A 701-nucleotide genomic window follows, 5' to 3' on the forward strand; every position below is an offset into this window, starting at 1 on the left:
CAGGCCCTCCGGACCCCACTGTTTGCCGGGAGTTATGCATACATGCAAGGTCTTTGGTTGATTTCCTCCTCCACCCCTGCCCTTCCCTCCGAGATTCCCCACTCTGGTCCCTGCTTCCATGTCTCTGGATCCACTCTGTCCATCAATTTATTTTATTAATTAGGCTCCTATATGAGTGAGATCATGGGATATGTGTCTTTCTCTGACTGACCTATTCCACTTAGCATGATGCTCTCCGGGTCCCTCCATGCCGTCTCAAAGGGTAAGAGTTCCTCCTTTTTCAGAGCTGCATAGTATTCCATTGTGTAGATGTACCACAGCTTTTTTATCCACTCGTCTGCTGACGGGCACTTGGGCTGTTTCCTGGTCTCAGCTATTGTAAATTGTGGAGTTAGGGATGCTCTTAAATTTTATTGAAGGTCTCCGACTATCATGTAATTATCACACGAAATGTGACTGTAGATGAAAATAACCTTTCGGTTTGGATTATGTCTACACAGGCGACATCGTTGTCCACATGGAAGCACAGGGATTTATGGAAATTCTGGCGCCTTTTGCCCCACCACGGAATATCTGGAAAAATATCCCACGTATGGCAACGTCCCTCCAGCCCAGAGTCTCAAACCCAAGCCAGAAGCCCCGGCGCACGGTGGTAAAATGGAAGGAATAACGACATTTAAGTAAATATTGAGCGGCTCTTT

The 701-nt window shown here is 46.9% G+C and overlaps 1 protein-coding gene across 1 annotated transcript in view; it reads left to right on the plus strand.

The window, feature by feature from the left end:
* Positions 1-505: 505 nt before the first annotated feature.
* Positions 506-701, plus strand: part of SAXO2 (stabilizer of axonemal microtubules 2) — a 17,765-nt gene continuing 17,569 nt past the window's right edge. The window contains exon 1 of the mRNA XM_006773571.2: positions 506-680. Coding sequence (XP_006773634.1) covers positions 658-680 — 23 coding nt within the window. The 5' untranslated portion in view covers positions 506-657. The remainder of the gene's footprint in view (positions 681-701) is intronic.

Source organism: Myotis davidii, unplaced genomic scaffold, assembly GCF_000327345.1.
Source record: "Myotis davidii unplaced genomic scaffold, ASM32734v1 scaffold2707, whole genome shotgun sequence".
Lineage (NCBI taxonomy): Eukaryota > Metazoa > Chordata > Mammalia > Chiroptera > Vespertilionidae > Myotis > Myotis davidii.